Below are 22,818 nucleotides of genomic sequence, written 5' to 3' on the forward strand. Positions count from 1 at the left end.
ATTTCTTAAAATAACTCAGATAAATCTATGTAGTTTATGTTATTAATGATTTCAAGAAGCCAGGAAAATGACAACACAAAAACCTACTCATCTCGAAAAATTTTTTGAAATAGATTTTGAACCAGAAAATTGGTTCTTTATTCATGCAACAAGACATGTTCATATGGGAGGGTATCTAATCAATCTATTAACATAAGATATTGATTGCTGGCTCTATCTATTTTGGTTATAAGCCACTAAATAAAAGTAGCCAGGAAAATGACAGATTTTCTTGGGACAAACAAATTATTGAGTGAAAAAATTATTTTAAACGAAGTTTTCGTAAATAATACCCTCTGCGTATATTCTAGAAATGCTTACACCGGTTGAGATAAAAAAATTAGAAATTGAAAAATTTATGGGAAGTTTTGAAGCTAGTTATTATAGGAAACATTGTTTGGGACATGCCGGGAAAATGACATTGTGAAGTTCAATAAAATTTTTTAACTATACAAAAGAGAAAGAGTCAATGCTAGTGCAAAGTCATTTTAAAATGCTAACAGCAATGCAATTGGTTAATTTTTTGAAAAAAAAAGTTCTTTTAGTATTATAGTATTAGATCCTGGAGCAAGGGACAGTGAATTATCATATTTCGTGAGAATCACCCATATATATATATTTTTTGTGAGTTTTAACATTCGCTTTTATTAGTATGCTACTTCTATACTACCTAACAAATGTATAACAGAAAACTTACTTTTCTCTTTGTCTTGTTAGCAACTTGTTGGGGCATATCCTTCCACGTTTCTTTTGATGCAATGACACCGTGAAGAAAGATGACAGGCGGTAAAGAGGAATCTGCACCACCATCAGGTTCATGTATGTCGTAAGCATGCTTCACTGGCTTATAACTGGAAATTAAAATATTGTATTTACAGCCTTATCCATTTTATTTTATTTTATAACCGTCGTTGAACAGTCCACTCAATTTTATGGGCTCACGACTACTACTGTTCAACTCCGTAGCCTTGTAATTTTGAACCCAATCCAGGAAACAAGGGAACTCCTGGATCGAGAATAAGGAGAAATTTGCTTTCGTGGAAGACTTTTTGGTAGAGCTAACCCGCACTTACGATACATGGAGAGGAAGACCACGAGAAACTCCCACGATTAGCCTGACGGCAAGGGGACTCTAACCCATGATCCGTCAACCAATGAGGATATTTCACGTCAGTACTGTGGTCAGTGGAAGCCGGATGCGGAGTTCGTATCAACTGGGATTCGAGCCTTATCCATTATCAGAGACATATTATAGAAGAGAAAGTGATGCACCATTGCTACACATCTGGGAGTTTTCGCCTTCTAAAACTGTAGCGCCACGATAGTTTTTGTGATTTTCTCCCATTCCTAATTCCCATTCACGTATTTTCAAAAGTGTATATTTTCTGAAAATGCCAAATTAACTGCTATTTTTTTTTCCAAATGAAAGTAAATGATGAGCATTTACTTTTTATAAGCATCACAAGATGACTGCGCCAGTTATAGCTAATACTTCTTAAAAGTTTTTTACTCATTGAAATCAAGGATATCGATTTACTATATTATAAAATTGTTTTTTTTTTAATAAAGTGTGCTCTCTTTCCTCTCTTCTACCATGAAAGAATGTAAACACTAATTTAATGTCTCTTAAATTTGGAAAAAAAAAAGAGTTTCGCACATTTTATTCTTTACAGATATCGTGAAAAATTTCTATTATTATCATTGTAATTAGACAGAAGCATCATAAGGAGAAGGCAAGCTCATTTTAAATTTTATATCCGTTTGCCTTTTATTTTCTCCCCTTTGTCCATGATATACGATAAATAGGTAATTCTGAGAAAACGCGAAACTTTCGAAAAAAATTTAATGTGTGTTTTTAACTACTGAACTTCATATTTGGGACTCACGTATGATAATTTTATTCCTGAGAGTAAAAAAATTGGTTTTACCTGTAACTTCAATATTAAATGTGATTCAAGAACTGTAACATAACAAGATTGCTTCAATATGCTTAAGATATGGTTAAGACACTAAACAGTCATTAAATATAACTATTGACTGTAATTCTTTGTCTTTTCTATTCAAAAATCTATTCATATACTAGTATATTACGCTAGTTTTTTTTACCTGCTTGTGAAAAGCTAATATGAATATAGTTTTTATAAACTTTTACTTGAAACTACCTGAAATATCAGTTTTGTAGATTATTAATAAAATATAAGTTTCCATCTCTTCTTTTAAGTTTTTTGTTTAACTTTAGTTGAATCTGCACATTTATGATTTTATGTATATCTGTGCATTTATGGCTGTCGATCGGTATATTTATGACTTTCATGTTTGGCATTGAATATAAATTTAATTCTCGCATTCCTATCGTCGAATATTTAATAATAATATGTTTGAGCTCTACTTTATGAGTTGAAGCCAATATTAAAACATTAAACTAGCAACATTTCATGGTTTTGTCTAAAAAAGAAATTGTTTTATCTATAATGATTTGAGAACTTCCTTAGGAATTGAAACTAATATCAAAATCTTAAACTAGCAATATTTTATGGTTTTGTCTAACAAGGAAATTGTTTTATTTATAAATATCGTATTTTATGATTTTCCGGATGTCTAAAAAAGGGAAGTGTAACATAAGTAAAATGAGTTAGTAGCAGTGATTTGCTAGGAAACTTCTTTATGTGCCTATACCTATATTTCTTAATATACTTTTAAGCTATTGAAAACAGACATAAATGATTAATTTTATTTTTAAAAAGAATAATTTCTATGTAAAATGATGCTTTTAATGTAGGATATTTTATAAGTTATTACTAAGCATATTAAATCAAAATTCATACAACGATTTAAATTACACTTAAAATTTTTCATAACACGTAATTACGACGATTAATTTCAGACATACCATCCCCCTGAATCAACTTTTACCCCTCATTTGATTTGGAATTTATAATGTATTTAGATATTTATCTAAAAGGACCACTATTTTTTCGACGTTGTTTAATATTGTTGCTGCATTATGCGAAACAACATTATTTTTTTTCTTATTCTTTCATTATGTCCATGCTCTGATTTCCTTGTTTTATTAATACTAATAATTCTCTGTTTTATCAATACTCTGTTTTAATAATACCGTGCCATCTTAATCATCTGTTAGTATTTTTTTTTCCAATACTTTATGCAAACTTCACGAGATTATTAAATACATATCTAATTATTTAACAGAACTAAATATTTAGTTATTCAACTTTGCCTCGTATTTGCTAACTATATAATTTGGTTTTATTCCTGGAAAATAAGTATTTGGTTATCCAATGAGCCAAGTCGAATAGCAAAGAGAAAATATATGTTTGTTAAGATTTTGTGATTGGCTAGAATAGCAATTGCACTTTAAGTTTTTTTTTTTTTTTTTTTAGTTAAAACATCTGATATACGAGGGGCAAATATAAATTTTTGCAGAACCACATTTCTTTTGTTTTCTACATGGCAAGTACACACAACGCAGTTGTAGTGGAATCTATTCTATTTTTTTGTTAAATAATCAATGAAGTTCATCTTATTTAAGAAAGTAGAAACCGAGACATTTCGCTTGTTTAAATAATTGTTTTACCAGCCGTTCTCATATTAGTTTCATTGAAATTTATTTGATATTTATTGATTTTGTCTATTGTTATAAGAAATACAATGTGAATAATATAATTAAATTTAAACATCTATTATATATAATTCTCTTACGTGGCTCCCAAATTTTGGCTGTATTTCTTTTCCGCCGGTGGCAACGTTTGCTTTGTTTTGAAAACACCAAAGCATTCTGCCTTTTAATGATGTGTTTCTGATCTAATATATATAATTCTCTTACGTGGCTCCCAAATTTTGGCTGAAGTACTTTGTACAACTAAATAAGATTCTTTTCACAACAGTTAAATATTTACTTTATTTTCTTCATTCATAGAGAAAACAGTCGGCAAAGAATTCTGTTAGGTTAAAAAACATTTCGCTAAAAAAATAACGAATTCTAAAAGAAAAAAAAATAAACAACTTAAAAAATAAAAATGCTGTTGCCAGCCATAGAATTTTTTGAAAGTTAACTTAGCAACATAAATCAAAATGACATAGAAGCGCAACTAGATCAAAATTATGATACCTGAGCGCTTGACGTAACAAATCCTTCAATTCTAAAAGTGTTGTATCGCCAAATGCCCAAATTAACAATTGTGTTCTTAAAGAAATTCTATAAAAAGTTTTAAATAAACAACCTACTTCTACAACTGCTTCTTGAAGAACTTGGCTCATTGATTAAAAATATTGTTTTAATTTTACAGTACTAACTTTACTTCTACTTTCATTATTGCTATGACCCTCTTTCATTACATTTTACAACTTCATGCTAAATTTGAAGACTTTAAGTTGTTTTGTGGTTGAATACTGACATTTAGAAATGTGTACATAAAAAAAATAATATTTAGAGCAGGGGTTTCCAACTTACATGAGGATGGGGGCTACAATTAAAAACAAAAATCAGATGGCAGGCCGCAACTTTATCAACATTTTATGTAGGATGCTTTTATATTTGAAGGAACATTAAATATTACTGTCAGATTTTTACCAAGTTGCACAAAACAAAAATATTGAATTACAAATTAAAGTAAGATGTAGATTTTTAAAAATATTTAATCGCACATAAAAATATTCGGGCTACAATAACTTTAATGTGCACCTATTTATTAAACAATTAACGTGCAACAGATATCTAATTGTTAAGATATAAAACATTTTAAAAGGTTGGTATTAAAACTTACATAGTAGCACACAAAATGTTCAATGATAAAATGGAGGTTTTTCTGCTGCAAAAACCAGAAAATAGATAATTACATTTTAAATTCAAAATTTGCAAATGTTTGTGTAAATATTTTCGTCCAAAATGAGTGGTTTCAAAAAGTTTAATCGGAGAATTTCTTCGAGAAAATTTCTGATACACATACGCTAAGTTATATTCACAAAAACGCGACTATTTTTGTATTTGAATAAATATTTTCTTGGATGTAAAGCCTGAGAAATAAAATTTTTTGCTCCGTTGGTAAGTTAAATTTCACAGAAACGAAGAAATTAGGTTTTTATTAACGAGAAAAGCATTTTAAACCCATATAAAGTTTTTACGAAAATTGTCCTCAAAAAATAACAACTAATATATTTTAGTTCGTGGGCCACAAAAAAAGGCTTTGAGGGCCGGATGCGGCCCCGGGATAAATACTGTATAATAACTGACAAATACTATATTATAATTTTAACTTTAGGTATATATGGTTCCAAATTGGTACCTTGGGTAGCGTTTATCACCTACTAACACAAAACTGTTAGAATTCTCTCTCTAAAATTATGGTAAAATAATCGGTAGCAGTCTGTTCATCCAAAAAACCGTAAAGTTCACGGTATAGAACATTTTTTACCTTCACGGTTTTAAAATCGCTTACAACTTGTATGGCTTCAAAATTGTTAAAAAGACTGGACATGGCAGATAGTTTAGAAGTTTTGCGGTGCTGCCAGCTGTTCGTGAATGAGAGTAACGTATTTTGATATCCCAAGGTCACAAATTAGGGTGTGCAGGATACTGATAACTCTTCATGTGTGTAATTGATTGGAGGAAATTTTGAGGTGTCAACGCTGGGATTCGAACCCCCGTTCTGTCGGACATGAGATTGACAGATCAGACCTCTCAGCTATAATGTGTAGCCCAGCTGCAAGGAACTAAGTGACATCATTAGGTGGGAAGTAGTTGGTGCGATAAAAGTCTGATTGTTTAATCGTATTAGGAGAAAGTAGTAAATAACCGTTTTTTCTCACAAATTCCAGTTTGAATATCATCTTATTTATGATTATTTGACTGTTTTGTTTGAATATGGGGAAATAACAATTGAATAAAATGTTATTGAACCATTTTTCCAAGGAATTTCCAACAGTGTCGTACCTAATTACACCATAAAATAAGTATCGGTGGTATCAATAATAGTTTAGCGAATTTATTATGCTTCTCTTAATTTATGTTTATTTCAGATATATGAAGAAGGTAAGTGTTAAAAATACAAACTTTAAATTGAAATGTCTTGCGATGCATAAAATGTGTACATTGAATGACAAAAAATTATAATTGATTATCCTAATGCTTGTTAAAACACATTACGGTTTTCATGTTTCATTTAATTGAATTTTGGAATCGAAGTGCAGTAGAGAAAGTAGATGAAAAACAAGCAATATATATGTATATATATATATAAATAACCATTAACATGGAATAGCATACTAAATATCACCTTTTGAAAAACGCTACAGGAAATAGTAAAAAGAGAAAAATACTACAAATAAATTAAAGAAAATGTACTGCCATAAGTGGCAGCTTTGTGAGGGGGCATTACCATGCACCCAGTGCGGGAGCAGTTTCAGCGGTTGGCTGTAAATTGCCGCAAACAGCCAAACCAATAACCGCCCCTAGAGAAGCAAGCAAATTGAAACCAACAACTTTGTTGGCACACATGTTATATCTATCTATCTAACTATTGATATATATATATATATATATATATATGCATANATAGATAGATAGATAGATAGATAGATAGGTAGATAGATATGAGTAGTATGTAAAGAAGTAAGTTTAGAGAGCATGAAAAATTTTTTAATATGAGAAAAGAGATAAAATAGAGTTTCTTACTTAGACATAATAAATTTGGATAATGAAACTTTTTCCAATCTCTAAAGAACGAAATATGGAAGATAAATCTTCGTTGAAATTCAAATACTTTTAATATTAAAAAGTTATGTCCGCTCGGTATATTCCTTTTACGAAAACACAGTTGTAGTTTTGTGAAATGAAAATAAGAAATGCCACGGCAGCAGTGCAGAAGCAGAATAAACAGAAAAATAAAGAACAATATTTATTATCATTTAATGGTTAAAAATAAAATTATTGCTCTTTTAGATGGAAAAAAGAAATTGATAATTTCCTTGTACTGGTTAATAGTACACAGAAGATAATTTACTGAAATTAATTGGCACACGCGTCAAATAATTTCGTCATCGGATACAAATATTTGTTCAGACGAGTATGGATTGAGAAAATAGAGATTTATTAAAAGCTTTTTTCGTCTGGAATTGATTAATTTAATGATTTACTGTTCGATCAAGGCCGAACCTGCTTTATTAAACCTGGTTGGAAGTTATGACGCCGAGTGAGCATTAAAAACTGAAAGGAAAATCAATTATTCTGCATAACTTTTGATGTAATGGTCAGGTGTTCATATACCAGGACTCAATAGTTCAAGTGAGTACCTCAAGTATTTTAAATAATCTGTGCAGACCATATTTTAAGTTTCAAAATCAGACATAAATACGCACTTTCTCTGAATGAACGTACTTTTTCTTCTAACTCTCGAAATATAGGGGGTAGACGCAATCTGAGCAATCGATCCGCTCCCACAGGAGAGCGGATCGAGTTTTAAAAAAGTCATATATTTAAAATTGGATTTTTCAAGAACTATTTGACCGATTGCATTTAAATTTTGCATTTTGCTTTTTAAAATTACTTTCATAAAATGATGTAAACTTTAATATACCTTACGATTGGATTGGTTGCCTTTATAACTCATGAATAAATAGAATTCGAACAATATTGGATAAAATTTCCTCCTTCAAATATCTTTTAATTTATTTGATTTTTAAATTCCACACAAATAAACATAATAACGTAAATAGAACTATTGATGAATAATGAGTGAAATTAAAAAGAAAGAAAATGAAGATACAAAAATGAAATGCATACAAAAAATATAAAATTAAAATGCATTCTGGCATACGCTGTTCAATCTTGTTATTGATACAAATTTGTATGCTTAACTAATTTCATGAAAAATAAAAAAATCAATAGTAAACTGGCATCAATTGCAATATTATTTCAAACGTAGCTTTTAGTTCAATAAATAATCACTTTACCCCCACTTGATTATACAAACGCTGCGCAGCCGAACCTTTTGGCCTTTTTTACCCCTTTTCGGGACAAATTTGGCTGTGTCACTTTTTTTCCGAAACACAGGTTGGACACACAGACATTCTCATGGCAACCAACTTAACTTTCTCACTAATGTTGTTGTTGTTGTTACTAATGTCACTTACCAATATCTGCAAGCCTGATATGGAAAAGTCCTAGCAATTTTCAGTCAGAGGATGCGTTTCTTGTTTCTCAGTGGCGCCGTCTATGGCAAAGTATATGACTTCAGACACACACGCTACACAGCCCGTTTTACAGGGAGGACACATTCATTCTCAATTCATACATCCACAGATCGTAATTTTAACCTAAACCAGGGAGCGATCAATCTCCAATTCAGTGCCCCAAGCGGTACTGATTTGTATGGGAACTTGGAGGACTTCGTTACCTCGACAGATTTAACGTGCACCAGTCACCACTTAATACATGAGGATTCCTCAGCAGGCAGGATTCGAGCTCACAATCTCACAAACATGAGCCCAGCGTCCTACCAACCAGGCTATCCCGGACATACCAATGTTGTTATCCCAAGTTTAAGAAGGTGATTCCGATTCATACCTAATCACTTATGAATACTTCTGAAATCAATATACATTTGTATCTGATAACTTCATTGATACTATCTGATATTTTTACTTTTTTTCCTTGTGACTGGAAAGTGAAAAATAAAAGAATTTTATATAGTTTCATAGCATAGTTTTTATGATCATGCATTCTATAAGTGTCAGTGATTATAGATTTATTCATCTAAATATGTTATTGTCGTAGAGATGTGTATTTCTGCCGAACCAGGTGGCATTTCGTAGTGTTTTCTACACTAACTGTTCAAGATGTTTACATCCAAATTCTAAAATTTAATTTCGCAAAATTCGGTCATTTAATCTTTTTAGAGTAAATTTTTGAATAATTTCATTCTCCTTGCGGCAATCTGTACTTTCGTCTTATCAAATACATTAAATTTCCATATTCGCATATAGATTTTAAGTTCTTTTATTTAAGTATTTTAATAGTTACTAATATTTTTTCCTTACCATTTTTAATCTGAAACTGATACAAAATTGCACAGAAATATATATATATATATATANATATATATATCTTCTAAAGCTTAAATTGTTTATCTGCTAGTAATCTATTAAAATTATAAATGAAAATTTGTTTATTTATTACCCTATACCAACTAAATGAATAATCGCAAGAAATTGAAGCTGAAAGATATTCAGTTGATAGCGAGAAAACTTCGTTTGCTTCAAAAATACTATTGGTTAAAAAAGTCATTATGTGTCGAGTGCTCTATTTTTTATAGGTGCCCAATCTCAAATTCAAACTAGAAGGATAACAACAAAACAGATCATTGTGGCAACCGTGGTTTTTTTAGTTGAATTTTCCACTTCACTTTATTTCCCATTTATTCCAAACATTATTTGTTGTTCTCATTTAGGGCTGGCGAGTCTTAAGAATAAGTCTTGTGCTTATGAAACAAGTAAAGCTTTTAAACTTTACAATTTTTGAAGCAAAAGACGTTTCTACATTATCAAATATACCTGTTATATTAGTTTAAAGTTTAACATGCTCAATGTAATGACATTTATCTATTTCAAGCAAATTATTCATTTCTAATCTTGATCGAATCATTTATTAATTTAAAATTGATAACTGATAACTTTTATATAAAAAAACTTATCGATTACGATTGAAAATCATTTACAAATTTCAACCATGTCCTTTTTTTTAACAGACTTTCGTGACATTATAGAATACATAAGAATGCTTTACGAACTGAGTTTTGTAAATTTCCCTTTTGATTACATTTTTTCAATCTATTTTATGTTTTATTTTCATTTATAAAAAGAGTGGAGTGTAAGTTAGCTTGATTCTGAACCAAGTTGGTTGTGAAAAAATAAATTATGAAAAACGAAGGAGATGAGAGTGTTCTTGAAATTTAAATTATAATAATTATTAATGTCACAAGCTTAAATAATCATTGAAATGAAATTTCAGGCTTGTTAATTTACAACACAATGTTTTGCAAGTCTTCCCCTGCGTGTTAGAAGATTTGATTAAATTTGCAAATGAATACATACTCACGCAAATATAATTTTTTTTTTAAAAAAATATTTTTTTTACCCATTATTCAATTGGGTTACATATTACATTAATTTTTTTTTCTTAGAAATATTATTGAAATTGTTTTGTAGCAAAGCATTTTTTATTGTTATTTTTCTATTAAACTACAATTGCATAAATTTCGAAAAAATGATTGAAAATATTATCATTATTTACTAACCACATGCTTTACCACCAATTACTGATTTCTAGGAAACTTTATTTTAATAAGATTTATAACACTCACTAATTATGTTGCTTTTCAACAATATTATTATAAAAATTATTGTTTTATACTAAAGAAATAATTGTTTTGTTGAGTTATCAATAAGACAATTATATTCTAAAAATCAAATCTTTCAGCTTAAAAATTCCAGGAATCGTTGAATTATTTATTCATCAAAACGTCTTTCATTTTTTAAACCTGTTTTTGTATTGAGATATATCGGGTCCTAAAATATTGCCGGGTCCAGTTACCCGATTAAAATTGAGTCGTTTACCCGACCATTTCCGGATACCGGGCAAGAGTACTTTTTGTAACCCTACCAGTTCCGGTTATCCAACATAATTGAGACTTATTACGGACCGGGTATTGTATTAATTATATAAAACAATGCAAACATTGTATTTCGTTTTCTATCAAGCAAATATTCAACAAGATATACAAGTAGTTCCAAGAAATTTTATTGAGTGCCTGTACAAATAAAATCTTACTTTTATTTTTAGATCTTCCTTTTTCTTTAAATCTAAAAAAGAATATTTCTGTTAGAATTTTGGGACGGATTTAGAATGATACTAATAAAGTTTACTATTAATAATAAAGTCAAGATAATAAAGATAATACTAAAGACTATTAATAATAAAGTCTACTACTTATAGACTCTATTATTATTGAATTTTTCCTTTGATTAACTTAAATTTTTTATTAGCATTTATTATTGTAGTTTCTGTTAGACGAAGGGTATTTTAAACGCATCATAAATGACTGTATATGAAATAAGAAAATATTTTAACTATCAGTTTCCTGAGTTATGATTCTATCTCTGTAGTATAGCAATTTTGAACTCCTCACACATAAAGTAACTTCTGGATCACGCAATAAACAAGGGATAAATTTCATTCCCTGAAAACGTTTTATGCGAAACTAACGCATATTTACGTTATACAATGAGCAAAAAAAAAAAAAAAATCTCCCGTGGTTAGCCAGACGGTAAGTAATAGGATTATCCTGCCCTTCCCAGGGATTATGGTATACGGGAAAAATTTAGACTCTTCGCCGCTACTGTCTCCCTCAGGAGAGGAAGCACAGGCTCACACCAGCTAGTTCTGGCCGAGGAACCCGGCGAAGTACCCTCATGCCATTTATTAACAATCAAAATTTACATGAAATTTGCATATAGCGTTTTCAGCAGTTAACCTCTTAACGATCGGTTAATTTTCAAGAAAACGTTCATAAATGGGCCTATTTTTTTGGCTTTTGTGTTTGTATTACGTATTTGATTAGTGTTAACATCTAGTTTAAAATAAACTAACTATCTACAATTACCTTAAAAATATCCTGGTACTGCCGTCTGGTGTGTAAAATGTGAAATAATTTTTTTCCGGGCAAAAGAAATGAATTAGTTTTATTCTTATTGGCGCGTTACTACTGAGCACTCCAGCCCTTCAATATTACGGGAGCGAGAAATAGAGGGCAAAACCTCACCCCATCATTTTCACGGGAGCTAGAAGGAAGGGGTTAATAACACAGCTCAAAACAATTAGATAAATATAGAAATGAAAAAAATCAATAAAACTGTGTCAAAGGACTCTATTAAAAACATATCAACATATTACTATCCAGCAACATATTACAAAATAGTTGGGTGATTCGCAATAAACACTTAATAAAACATGGATTTAAATCACAGAATAGTCGACATTTGGGGACAAACGAGTAGTGGTCCAAGTAGATGACGATAAATTTTAAAACAGTGTAAAAAATTTAAAAATGTTAAAAATTCGGTGTTAAATACAAGATTTAAAATATTAATACAAAACCTTTAAAATCATTAATATTTAAAGACGGTTAAAGAAATTTAACCAGAAAAGTTAGAAAAAGAATTTACCGAGATAACGAGTAAAAAACATTCCTACTGGTAAAGATTTTATTTGAAGTTACTGATGACCAATTTTATTTATCCATGCTCCTTTTCAATATAAACGTAAGAATCAGTTTATGCAACTGAAAATGTAATGAAATATTTCCAAATCAGTTTTTTGTTGATTTAAAAAATATTTTTTTGTTTTTACATTTAAATATCTACCTTCAGATAACTTATTCATCAACTTTTGTTAGCTTCACTGTTTAGCTGTTCCAATGGTGTCCACCACTTTACCAAAGTTTCCCTAAATTAAAATTCTGCACGAGAGCCAGATGCGTCATGCTTAAACCATTTCAACTTGATTATTTACTGATGAAATATATGGGTTTCCAAATCGAAAATAATGATTTAATAATATGGAAATTAGTTCATTTTTTCTTTCCAATTTTGCCGGCATATGCCTTTCAATATTGTGTATGTTGCGTACTGTTAAATAATACTGATTTTCAAATTAATTATTTTTTGTTTTACCCCGTATGAAAAACTGATAATCTAATAAAACTGTATCTAATAAAAGATTGGGTCTGACTGTGTCAAATAAAAAAATTATTGAATATTTGAGGGGGAAAAAATCTGCTTTTATTCAACTTAAGAGAATGAAACAAAAATTGTATTTTATTTTCTTAATATGTTGAGCTTAATATTTTGAGTTGCACGTCAGTCATCGGTGACTGACAGTGTAGAATATGTTGAGCTTAATAGTTTGAGTAACGCGTAACGCATCGGTGACTTACTCTGAATTTTCCGCTTTGCCCGCGTAAGTCATGGGTGACTGACAGTGAAAAATATGATAGCAAACTAAAAAAAATTATATAGTTTTAAGTAATTAGTGAAAATTTATTTAAAATGTACATAATTTTTATTTATTACAAATCAATTTTTCATTCATTTCAATCTGCAATAGCACATACCATTGCTGTACTACATTACATGCACTTCTAAGCAGTGACGTAACCTGAGAAAATTTATTAAAAAAAAAGAGGCTACGTGTTAAATAACAAAAAATGCAAAAAGATTAATAAAAAAAAGTTAGTTTTAAGTGGAAAATATTACAATACATATAAAATTATAATATTTTATAGAAAATATTTTATAAATAAACTTCATTTACTATTATTATACCAATAACAACGGCCTCAGTTATTTTACTTATAGTCAATTTGTCTAAATTGAAAATACAATTCATTCAAATCTAAATTTTTGATTACTTATGAAGCATCCATTAAAAAATAATTTACTACAAAAAAAATTATGAAAATCCCATTACCCATGTCACGACATGCATGAAACTATAGAACACTTAACTATGAAAAATAATAGAAACAGGAATATTCGTGCAAATTTGATTGCTGTCAAGTTTGATTTCCAAAATTTTTTAGATATAAATTAACTTTTATGGTTTGAAGAATTCCCTAGATAAGTAAAATAAAAGTTGGATTTATTTATCACGAGTTATAGAGAAAATTAATTGAAAATTTAAACCCATCTCTCCAGATCAGTTTAATTCAATCAATTTACATTTTTATTATTGTGTAAAATGAATAATTTATGATTAATTCTAATCTGTTCTAAAACAGAAAAAGGTATAATGAGAAATTCTCAGAATAATGTTTTCAATATTATAATAAACTAAATTTAGGAACGGTTTGATTAAAAAAATCAATCGATAAATTTCACTTTCAAATACATAATACTTTTATGAAATGTTATCTTCTTAGCCTTCGAAATGAATGTAAATTGTATTGAAATACACCATATTGATAGAAGATTAGAATAGTAATCTTTTATTTTTAAATATTTAAATTGATTGCGTGTTGTACTGAGTGCAATAACATACAAGTTATTTAGTTGCCATGGAAGGTTGAATTTTACACTCATAAAAATGCTTTTTAATTGTATTACTCTTTATTACTGGAATAAGATTAATTCCACAGTGGGTTCAGCAGCAATTTTCTTTGATTTGTTAAAATGAAAAGAAATTGTTTCGACGCATAATTTTGTTAGGTGCCATCAGTAATATAAATATTTTCAGTTGATAATAAAAGTTAGTATGCCGAAATAGTAGAAAAAGTTAGGGAAGGAAAGTTAAAAAAGTATATAGCTGTACGACACTTGAATCTTTCACATTTAATAATGAGTTGTATTTGTAATACCTTTAATTACAAGAAGGAGAATGGTACAGTCTCTACATACGCCAATCTGTAGAGTTGGCAAATTTGCAAGCTTTTCCATCGCAAAAATTTTGACAAAACTTGCTAAATATCATTAACAGAGGGTGGAATTTCCAAAACTATCTCATAGTTTTAAGAGACTTTGCCGAATAAAGTGTTAGTTTGTAATGAAAAAGAATAGCTCTGAAATAGATTAAACTTCTGGAATGAGTGAATTGCGAAGAAACAATTTGTTAATCGAGGTGTGAATTCGCTAAACTACAATGTCTCATATTTCCAAGTTACATTACCAAGATTGTGTTTCAGTTTGAATTAATCAATAGAGGGTTTGAATAGCTCCGAATTCTGAAACCAGTAAGAATTTGCTAAAATATAATTAACTAAACTGTCACTATCAGAGAATCGAAAGCTTCAAGCTAGTTATCACACAGTTTCTAAAGACATGGCCAAGATTGTGTTTCAGCTCGAATTGATCAATAGACGATTTGAATAGCTCCGAATTCTGATACGAATAAAAAATTGAGAAGATATAATTAAATAAACCGTCACTAGCAGAGGGTTGAAAGCTTTAAACTAGCTATCAAACAGTTTCAAGACACATTGCAAAGAATGTGTTTCTGTTCAAATTAATCAATAGACAATTTGAATAACTCCGAATTCTGGAAAGAATAAGAAATTTTGAAGATAAAATTAAATGAACCGTCACTAGCAGAGGGTTGAAAGCTTTAAACTAGCTATCACACAGTTTCAAGAGACATTGCCAAGGTTGTGTTTCAGTTTGTTATTAACAATTAACAAAAGATAGTTTGCAAATATAAGACTTTTGAGCAATTAAGAAAATGCAAAGAATCTCTAAGATTATTTAAAGAAAATAACCACTATTTGGATAACTGTCATCTTAATCTTATATTGAATTTTGTATACTTATATTAAAGATAACACTTAACATTATAACTTTACATAAATGCATAGTTCGAAGGTATCGCGAAAAGAAGCATCTTTTAGCAAAGTAAGATATTTTTTAAGATACATATCAATTCTTTTTCACTTAAGTTTGATATTGGATAAATATTCAAGAAAACATAGTAAACAAGGAACAAAATGTGTGAATGCAGTCATAATATTAATAAACGCTTTACCGATAGCGATGTCCACTTTTACAATTATTGTATTTTTATTGGAAAACACTTTAGCAAATGGATTCCTTGAAATTGGAGTTGCAACATTCGTACTAATTCTGTTTCGTATTATTTTAGTTGTAAAAATCCATCATCTCTTAGACGTTGCTAAAAAACTGAACAACTATTGCGTAAAATTACGAACAAAGGTAAGCTCAAAATTTACACTTTTCATAATTGGCTGGACAATCTTAAATATAGTGTACTATACTGTGGTGTTCATACAACAGTTTACTATATTTAATGAGCAATTTTATATGCCGTTTATTTATGGTAATACAACCAATAGTAAATTACTACTATTAATATATGTCATACTTCAAATCGCTCAAAATATTTTATTATCTTTAAGCCTAAGTAGTTTCACATTCTACTATGTTACAATTTGCTATTTACTTAAGAAGCTATTTGAAAATATCGAAAATAGTTTGATATCTGGAATAGTTATAAACTACAAAGTAATCCTCCAAAAATTTCTGAGATTGATTTCATTAGTTGAAACTATCGACCAGAAACTATCTTTACTTGTATTTATGTGTATTTCTTATTATGCTTCAGTGATTTCTTTGAGTGTTTCAGCCATTATTCACCCGGACATGATTAGTAGTTCTCAACAAAAGGTAATTTTGTTTTGCTCCACAATTTATCAACTGGCTACGTTTGTTATTACGACAATTTCTGCCGCTTTCATATCAGAAGCAGCTAACGATGTCTATTCTGCTGCTCGAAAAATACCGTGGGCCAATCAATATTCGTGTGTAGAGCAAAAACAGTTTTTGTATTTAGCTAAAGGAGAAGTATATTTGACAGCTTGGAAAATTTTACCCCTGAGGCGAAGTGTTATTTTAAGTTTAATTGGTGCAGTTTTAACGTATGTCATTTTAATTGATAGTTTGCAACTTCATTCGTAGCACGTCTATTACAGATTACGTCGATTACTAACCACTAGGGTTTATATACTACGGTTTCTGCAAAATGTCTTATTGAGTGGTAAACAATCAAAATCAAAAACTTTCAGAAATTTTGGTAATTTTACCTACATTTTAAAAGTTTCACCGCAGGAGAACAGGAACAAAGAGATATTTCCTATAAGCTCTTGAATAATTTGCGTGGAAAATACTTTTTATTTAAATTTGCAAAGCAAAGAATACTACACTGAAATATAAACTCTACAGCTAGAAGAAAGTGACCTAAAGAGCGAAGAAAATATTGGCAGCCATATGATTACGCTGTTCGCAAAATACTGTGGACAAATCAGCACTCACGTGTCGAGCAAAATCGACTTTGTGCGAAGTGTCATTTTAAGTATAATTGGTACAATTTTGTCCTTGGTCAATTGCATTACCATTTAGAAATTTATTTGTAACATTACGTTATTTCTTTCAGTGCACGAAAGCTGTAATTACTGTACTATTGTTACTACAAAATGTGTACAATTGTACTATTTCGTTTCTTGTAAAATACTGTGGACAAATCAGCACTCATGTATCAAGCAGAAATGAAATTTTGCATTTAGCGGGAAAAAAAAGTGTCCTTGATTGTTCCATGAAGCGAAGTGTCATTTTAAGCATAACTGATATACTTTTATCTTTGGTCATTTTTTTTGACCATTTAAAAATTTATTTATAACAATGCTTTTTTTCTTCTTGTGCACAAAAACTGTCATTTATAGGTGCTGTAACTGTAATATGCATGGTAGAGTGAACGATTGGCCATTTTAAGTAAGCAATCACTACATAATATGAAATTATAATTATTTGAAAAGCCGGCCAGGTGGCAGAGCGGTTAGCGCGCCTGACTGCGAAGTCAATGACCGCGGGTTCGAATCCCGCTCTGAGCATGGATGTTTCTCTCTCTTGTGTTGTCCTCTGTTGTGTGTGATGAGTGAATGTGGCCCACCCTATGAACGGGATTGTGGCAGTGTGGCGTGGGCAATGTTCCTCGCCTCCGTGACTTTGGTTCACGGGTGCCCACTGGGTAACGCGAAATGAGTAACAACTCTGGCATCTTCTAAGGCGAAACAAATAAAGTTCAGTACCTGCCATTCGAAAAAAAAATATTTGAAAAGTTTAAATTTAAAGAATTATAATAATCTGAAGTATAATGCTTTGTAATAAAATTGTTCAAATTAAGAAATAATAACAACTAAAATAGAAGTTTTCCTTCTTTTATTAATCTGTTATATAAATGAAGACACATTGTTAAAGAAACATTTAAGATAAATGCTACTGTATGGTATACTTAAGAAAATGCATAACAGTATTCTCTACTTCTATTTCAACTTTCATACGATAATAAACTTCAACGCAAGATTACGGTCAGTGAAGGGTGAAAAGTATTTAGGTCATTGACAGTAAAATAAAAATATGCTCGTAAAGCAGTCATGGTCTGCCCGTAATTTTTTTTCTTTAAAAATGTATGACTGCTGCTTGTAATAGTTTTTTTCAGTTCGGGCTTTGTTTGATGGCTCAAACGATTTGCTTGTCAAATCAAAGAGAACCGTAGAACGAAGCAAAGTGCTGCCATCTATTGAAGAGCGAAGTCACACGGTCACGGGTTGTCACGCTCTGAATATACTTAAGAAATATTGATAAATGTTTTATAAACATTTTGTACATTTTGTAGGCTTTAATTTTACGTAAATTTTTAGGAATTCAATGCGTCTGTTGTAGCACAAATAATTAATTCATAAGTATTTTTTGTTCGATTGTAATTAGTTAAAACATTTTGTTTCCTTGATCTTTCTTTACTAGTTTTTAAATTTTTATAATATGTGTCCTCTCTGTGTCAGCAACGTGGAAGAAATGTGAAAGAATTTTTTTTTGCACTAACTGGATTCGAACTTGGGACATGAAATCGCATGTGGATGTTCAACCAACATGGAAAAAGCTCTCTGTTTGAAACCAAACTTAAGGAAAAAAAATTTTTTTAATTCGATGAAGTGTTAATTGAATTTTTGAGTATGAAATAATTTTAGTTGTGTATGAATTCGAATAATAAAAAGTGCTAATTTTATTAATTTATATTTTATTCTAATATTTTTTTTCCTAATAACTTAGCGTAAATAATAGTTTTGTTAAGACACAGGTAAATAAAAATTGGTAACTTATTATGAAAATCGCGCAATTATTTAACGAAACAATTTAAGCAGAAAATTAAGTTGGCTAAGTATAGAAAGGTCTTACTTAATTTTTAATGTTGCAAGATTATTCATAATNTTTTAGAGTAAGTGGCATATATATTTATATATATATATATATATATTAAAATATTTTATATTGCAGGTTGAGCGTACTCATAGTTCTTAAAGTATACAACAAGAATACCCATCAAAAATTAGGAAAAAAGAACATATGCTCATTGGGGACAAAAACTAATTTTAAATTTAAAAAATCCTTAAAAACGTTACTAATTATTAACGAAGAAAGCGTTAAAATATTAAAATCTGTTTAATTACTAGAAGAGTACGGATTTAATAAGTATTTAAGCCAGTACATTGACTTCAGTTTACTTGCGCCAGTATACTGTTTTATTAAATATACTTAAAAAACAGAAATATTGTTTTATTGAATACACATGAGCTAGTATACTGTATATACTTAATTTTACCGTCAATTCTAAGAATTAAGCTGAAATTCGCTGCAATTACGGGTATGAAACTTTTTTACTCAAAGAAGAAAACTGATAGTGTGGCCACCGGTTTACTCGACTAATATTGATGAAATTCATTACGATTGCTGACTCGAGTTTTTTTTCTTCTTGAAGGGAGCAGACCGTATAAATTAACGATAAACTCACCGAATTTTTCCGAAATTGAGTACAAAGAAATTGAGTTCAAAGTAATTTATATTAGAAAACTGAATCTGTGAAATCTCGTGGTAGCTTTCCTTTCATTAGATAAGACGCGTTGACCAGCTTTTTTAGATAGTCCAACCTGTTTATAGAGCCATTTTAGCAGCGTGTTCAGACGGTTTAGAGCAGTGCACACCAACCTTTTTTATCTCCGTGGAGAGACCAGCGTTTGATAACTTTATCGAGTCCCGCTGAGGATGTGGAGAGACGTTTATTGTTCATATTTTAGATAGTTTTGATTTGACAATTCTAATTTAATTGTACTTGAGCCTCGATGGCTAAAAGGATAGAGCGATCACCTTCCAATGACGTGAACTGAGTTCGAATCCCAGCGATCGCTGGCCGATACGAATTCCGCATCCGTCTTGCATACCAACCATAGTGCTGACGTGAAGTATCCTCAGTGGTAGACGGATCATTGGCTAGAGTACCCTTGCAGTCAGGCTAACCATGGGAGGTTCTCGTGATCTTCCTCTCAATGCAACACAAATGCGGGCAAGTTCCATCAAGAAGTAGTCCACGAAGTCAAATTTCTTCCAATACTTGATCCAGGCTTTCCTTTGTCTTTTGGATTGGGTTCAAAATTACAAGGCTACGTGGTTGAAAATTAGTTGTCGTAAGCACAAAATTGGGTCGGCTGTTCAACGACGGCTATAAAATAAAATAAAATTTCATTAAACTTAAAAATGTCTTCAAAATAAAATACAATTACATGCGCGGTATTAATGCGGCTTTAGATGGCGTCTCTCAGAAACCGGTTAACCTCTCGTCCATTGAAAGTCGTAAGAATCCGAGAAAAATACACCACAGTAAATAATTTCAATGTCTCTTGGGTGGCCCGGTACCATTTTATACATGAACCGGTCCATGGCCCGGATGTTGGAGACCACTGATTTAGGAAATGAATGGTTGCTTCTGAATCAGGGTTCCTGTATTGAAGTACCAATGATGGCTGCATCTGCATTTTCAACTATTTCTGTGGTACGCTTTCCATTTTTTTTTTGGTAAATAATGAACTGACAGTAAGAAATACTTGCACCTTGACTGGAAGTACATTATAGCGTAATTTTTCAATCATTCTATTTACAGTGAACTTTGTAAGCACAAAATAACGAAAATTGATTTAATATAATTGTTTTTGCAGTTTATTAAAACAAATCTGACTAACTTTAAATTCCCAAAACAAGATAATTCCTGGTTGTTTAACAAATTAGGGTAAGAAAAATGTACGCACGTTAAGTTTAAGAATAATGAATATTTTCAGTAAATTATGAAATAATATTGCTCTCAAAATATTAAACTTTGCTTTTCTCCATTATATTTCAATGATAATTAGACTTCCTAAATTTTTGACAAATCTTTTCTACATAAAAACTAAATGATCTATTTCTAAATGAACTGACATATTCAATAAGTATATGAAATATTATGTCACACGACAGCAGAAACTGCTCGTTACATTTGTGCTGTATATGAAGAAAATGCCATGGTTAAAAGAACCACACGTGATCATCATGGAAAAGGGAAATTTTAACTTCATACAGCCCTCCAGTTTGGTAAAGAGCGATTAGCGAACTTTGCTAGAAATATTACCATCAAATAGCGAGGTAATTAGTAGAGAAAAATAGAAAGCTTCCACACTTTAAAAAAAACAGATATTTACAATTTGATTTCTTAAGAACTATTCGACCGATTACGTTTAAATTTTATACTTTTCTAGATAAAGAAACATTCTTAAAAATTAATTAAAAATTTGCATATCTTTGTTGTTTTCATAAAATGTCATAAAATGTTTTCTGCTGTTACAAATGCATATTAAATATTACAATATTATAATAAATATTATAATAAATAATAAATAAAGTAATAAATGCAGATTGAAATATCTATTTTCTTGTATGGATTTATCGTTGGATAAGCGAATTTTATAATTATTCGCAAAAATATCTCAATTCGTTTAAGTTCTCGAGATAAGGCGAAGTATGCAAAAAGTAAAATTAATATTTTAGGATCCAAACTTTCTTTTGCTCTCCTGACCAAACTATTTTGACCATATTTTCTAGGCAGGCGTAAAATGTCCTCAGTGGTAGACGGATCATTGGTTTGAGCACCCTTGCTGTGGGCTTTCGCTCCATGTAACGCAAATGAGGGATAATTCCATCAAAAAGTCCTCCACGAAGGTAACTTTCTCCGTATACTTGGCCCAGGAGTTCCCTCGTCTTCTTGATTGGGTTCAAAATTACAAAGACTACGAAGCTTTACATTGGTAAACGTAAACTCAAAAATTGGGTAGGCGGAGATAGATTGTAGCCCCCACCCATATTTTGAGGGTCAGTATACCCTGGAGAAAACCCTATCTAATCTCAAATCACATTCCAAATGCAATTGAGCACAAACTTTACCTTTTCAGAATTACAAATTTTATTCTTTGACTATTCAGACTTTTGAAATTTCCCAAACATTTGACTTTTGAAAACTTTTTTCGTCTTTTCAGACCGCTGAAAAACTTATTAATTTTCTTCTTCACATTTTAGGTATGTTTCAAAATTTTTCAACATTGATCACTGAATTGATTTCTTATGCCATTGTCTTATACAATCGATGATATTCCCAACGCATTGTTCCTCCAATACCTAATGCTCTATTATTCTGTAAACTTCTCATTCGTTTTTTTTCTTCCAAATTTTCATTGTACTTTATATTTTGTAAGCCATTTATACTTGTTGTTGATGTAATTATTTGTGTTTTATGTATGTTTAATGTATGTTTTGTATGTAGAATGTATGTTCTACTCTCGTGTGCCCTTGAATAGGGCGGGTCGGGATACGAATAAACAATACCTTGGGGAAAAAAGGTTTATTCAAGGGATGTACGTTTTTGTGTCTGATTTCGTAACTTAAAATACTGTCTGTACTAACTGATTAGTATATTTGAGGTCACCTTTATGAACCATAAACATTGAGTCTAAGTGCGTAAAAATCAGATCATTAGATAAAAAGTTATGCAGGGTATTTCTTTCTTATTGCGCAATGGACATTTACAATTTTTATTAATCTAAATATCAATAATTATCTTGTTACTGGACTTTTATTTGCAAAAGTGCAAAACGCGTTAACACATTTAAATACCTTTGTCTAGCCAAAGGGGAGACAAAAATTAGAATATAAAATAATAAATTTAAAAAAAAAACGAATGAACAACTCAGCAGGAGGTAACCACAAATATACAAAAACAATGTAATAAATATGACGAAAAATATTTCAAAAAATATAGTATATGAATATTAAAAAAAATCATGAAGAGAA

The 22,818-nt window shown here is 30.3% G+C and overlaps 1 protein-coding gene and 1 long non-coding RNA gene across 2 annotated transcripts in view; one reads left to right on the forward strand and one right to left on the reverse strand.

Moving 5' to 3' along the window:
• LOC107442775 (sn-1-specific diacylglycerol lipase ABHD11-like) overlaps positions 1-7,058 on the reverse strand; it is a 21,478-nt gene extending 14,420 nt beyond the window's left edge. The window contains exons 1-2 of the mRNA XM_043050315.2: positions 6,731-7,058; positions 737-890 (exon numbers count right to left, since the gene is read on the reverse strand). Of these exons, the coding sequence (XP_042906249.1) occupies positions 737-890; positions 6,731-6,738 (162 nt within the window). The 5' untranslated portion in view covers positions 6,739-7,058. The remainder of the gene's footprint in view (positions 1-736; positions 891-6,730) is intronic.
• Positions 7,059-7,298: 240 nt separating this feature from the next.
• LOC139424946 (uncharacterized) lies at positions 7,299-22,165 on the forward strand. Its single transcript, XR_011636093.1, has 3 exons — positions 7,299-7,339; positions 15,740-15,810; positions 22,048-22,165. It is a non-coding gene; the product is annotated as an uncharacterized lncRNA (long non-coding RNA).
• The last annotated feature ends 653 nt before the right edge of the window (positions 22,166-22,818 follow it).

Source organism: Parasteatoda tepidariorum, chromosome 2, assembly GCF_043381705.1.
Source record: "Parasteatoda tepidariorum isolate YZ-2023 chromosome 2, CAS_Ptep_4.0, whole genome shotgun sequence".
NCBI classification, from domain to species: Eukaryota; Metazoa; Arthropoda; class Arachnida; order Araneae; family Theridiidae; genus Parasteatoda; species Parasteatoda tepidariorum.